We start from the raw sequence: 805 nt of genomic DNA, 5'->3' as shown, positions 1-805 counted from the left end.
CACGTATCCGCCCTGAATCCAGCTCAGGCAGTACATTGTTCTCCACGTGGATCTCACCCAGAGACGAACGCTTGGCGCTATATCGCCACTTGGAAGCGTCCTTCCACCACGACGTATCAGTCCGGCGTTTACTCCTTCCTGGAGAATTTCATCGACACTAGAGGTTATGTTGGTCGCCATGTGCAATACGGCAACCAGTGGGCACGTAACACGAACGGTGCCTGGTCTGAGATTACCACTGGTCGCTTCACAGGTGATGCTACTGCGAACAATGCGCAGCGCATGGATTATGCCGGTGGCTTGGAGAACGGACATTTCTACCTCCGCAATTGCGGCTTCTTCTCAGATTTTGTGCCGCTCAACCGGGACTTCACCCGCCTGGCCGCTGGCACTCAGCCAACAGTCGATGTGAACACATTACCAACCCAGTGAAGCAAAACAATGGTTGTATTTCACATGATTTCTGTTAATCTTACCTCTATCCTGATTAATCCTGATCTCTCAGGCAAATTGTTCAATTTTAAATGTTCTCGCATGTAGTTGTACCAATGTGCCATCAAGCTTTCCTTTTCAATGTATCCGCTGTTTTTTCTTGTACTCACTTTGTTTCAGGCGTTTTTTGTTTCGAAATTTTTGCTTGAACTATATCTGCTACTTCTCTAAAGTCTACAGATGCTTTTATACCTCTCCATTGGCCCAATAGCCTTCTCTTTCTCTATTGTACATGAGCACTGATTCTGCTGCCCAACAGTCATTCCCACCATTCTCATGATATGCATTTACAAACCTGTTGTACAATCATTAG

General features: G+C 46.3%; 1 protein-coding gene across 1 annotated transcript; it reads left to right on the top strand.

The window, feature by feature from the left end:
• Positions 1-61: 61 nt before the first annotated feature.
• Positions 62-432, top strand: PHACADRAFT_33771 (uncharacterized protein; the record flags this gene model as incomplete). The annotated part of the gene is made up of 1 exon (XM_007402665.1): positions 62-432. A coding segment is annotated over one exon (371 nt), but the record flags the coding sequence as incomplete, so codon positions are not given.
• Between the last annotated feature and the right edge of the window lie 373 nt (positions 433-805).

This window comes from Phanerochaete carnosa (genome assembly GCF_000300595.1).
Source record: "Phanerochaete carnosa HHB-10118-sp unplaced genomic scaffold PHACAscaffold_323, whole genome shotgun sequence".
Taxonomy (NCBI): Eukaryota; Fungi; Basidiomycota; class Agaricomycetes; order Polyporales; family Phanerochaetaceae; genus Phanerochaete; species Phanerochaete carnosa.
This window is presented reverse-complemented; position numbering and strand designations above follow the sequence as displayed.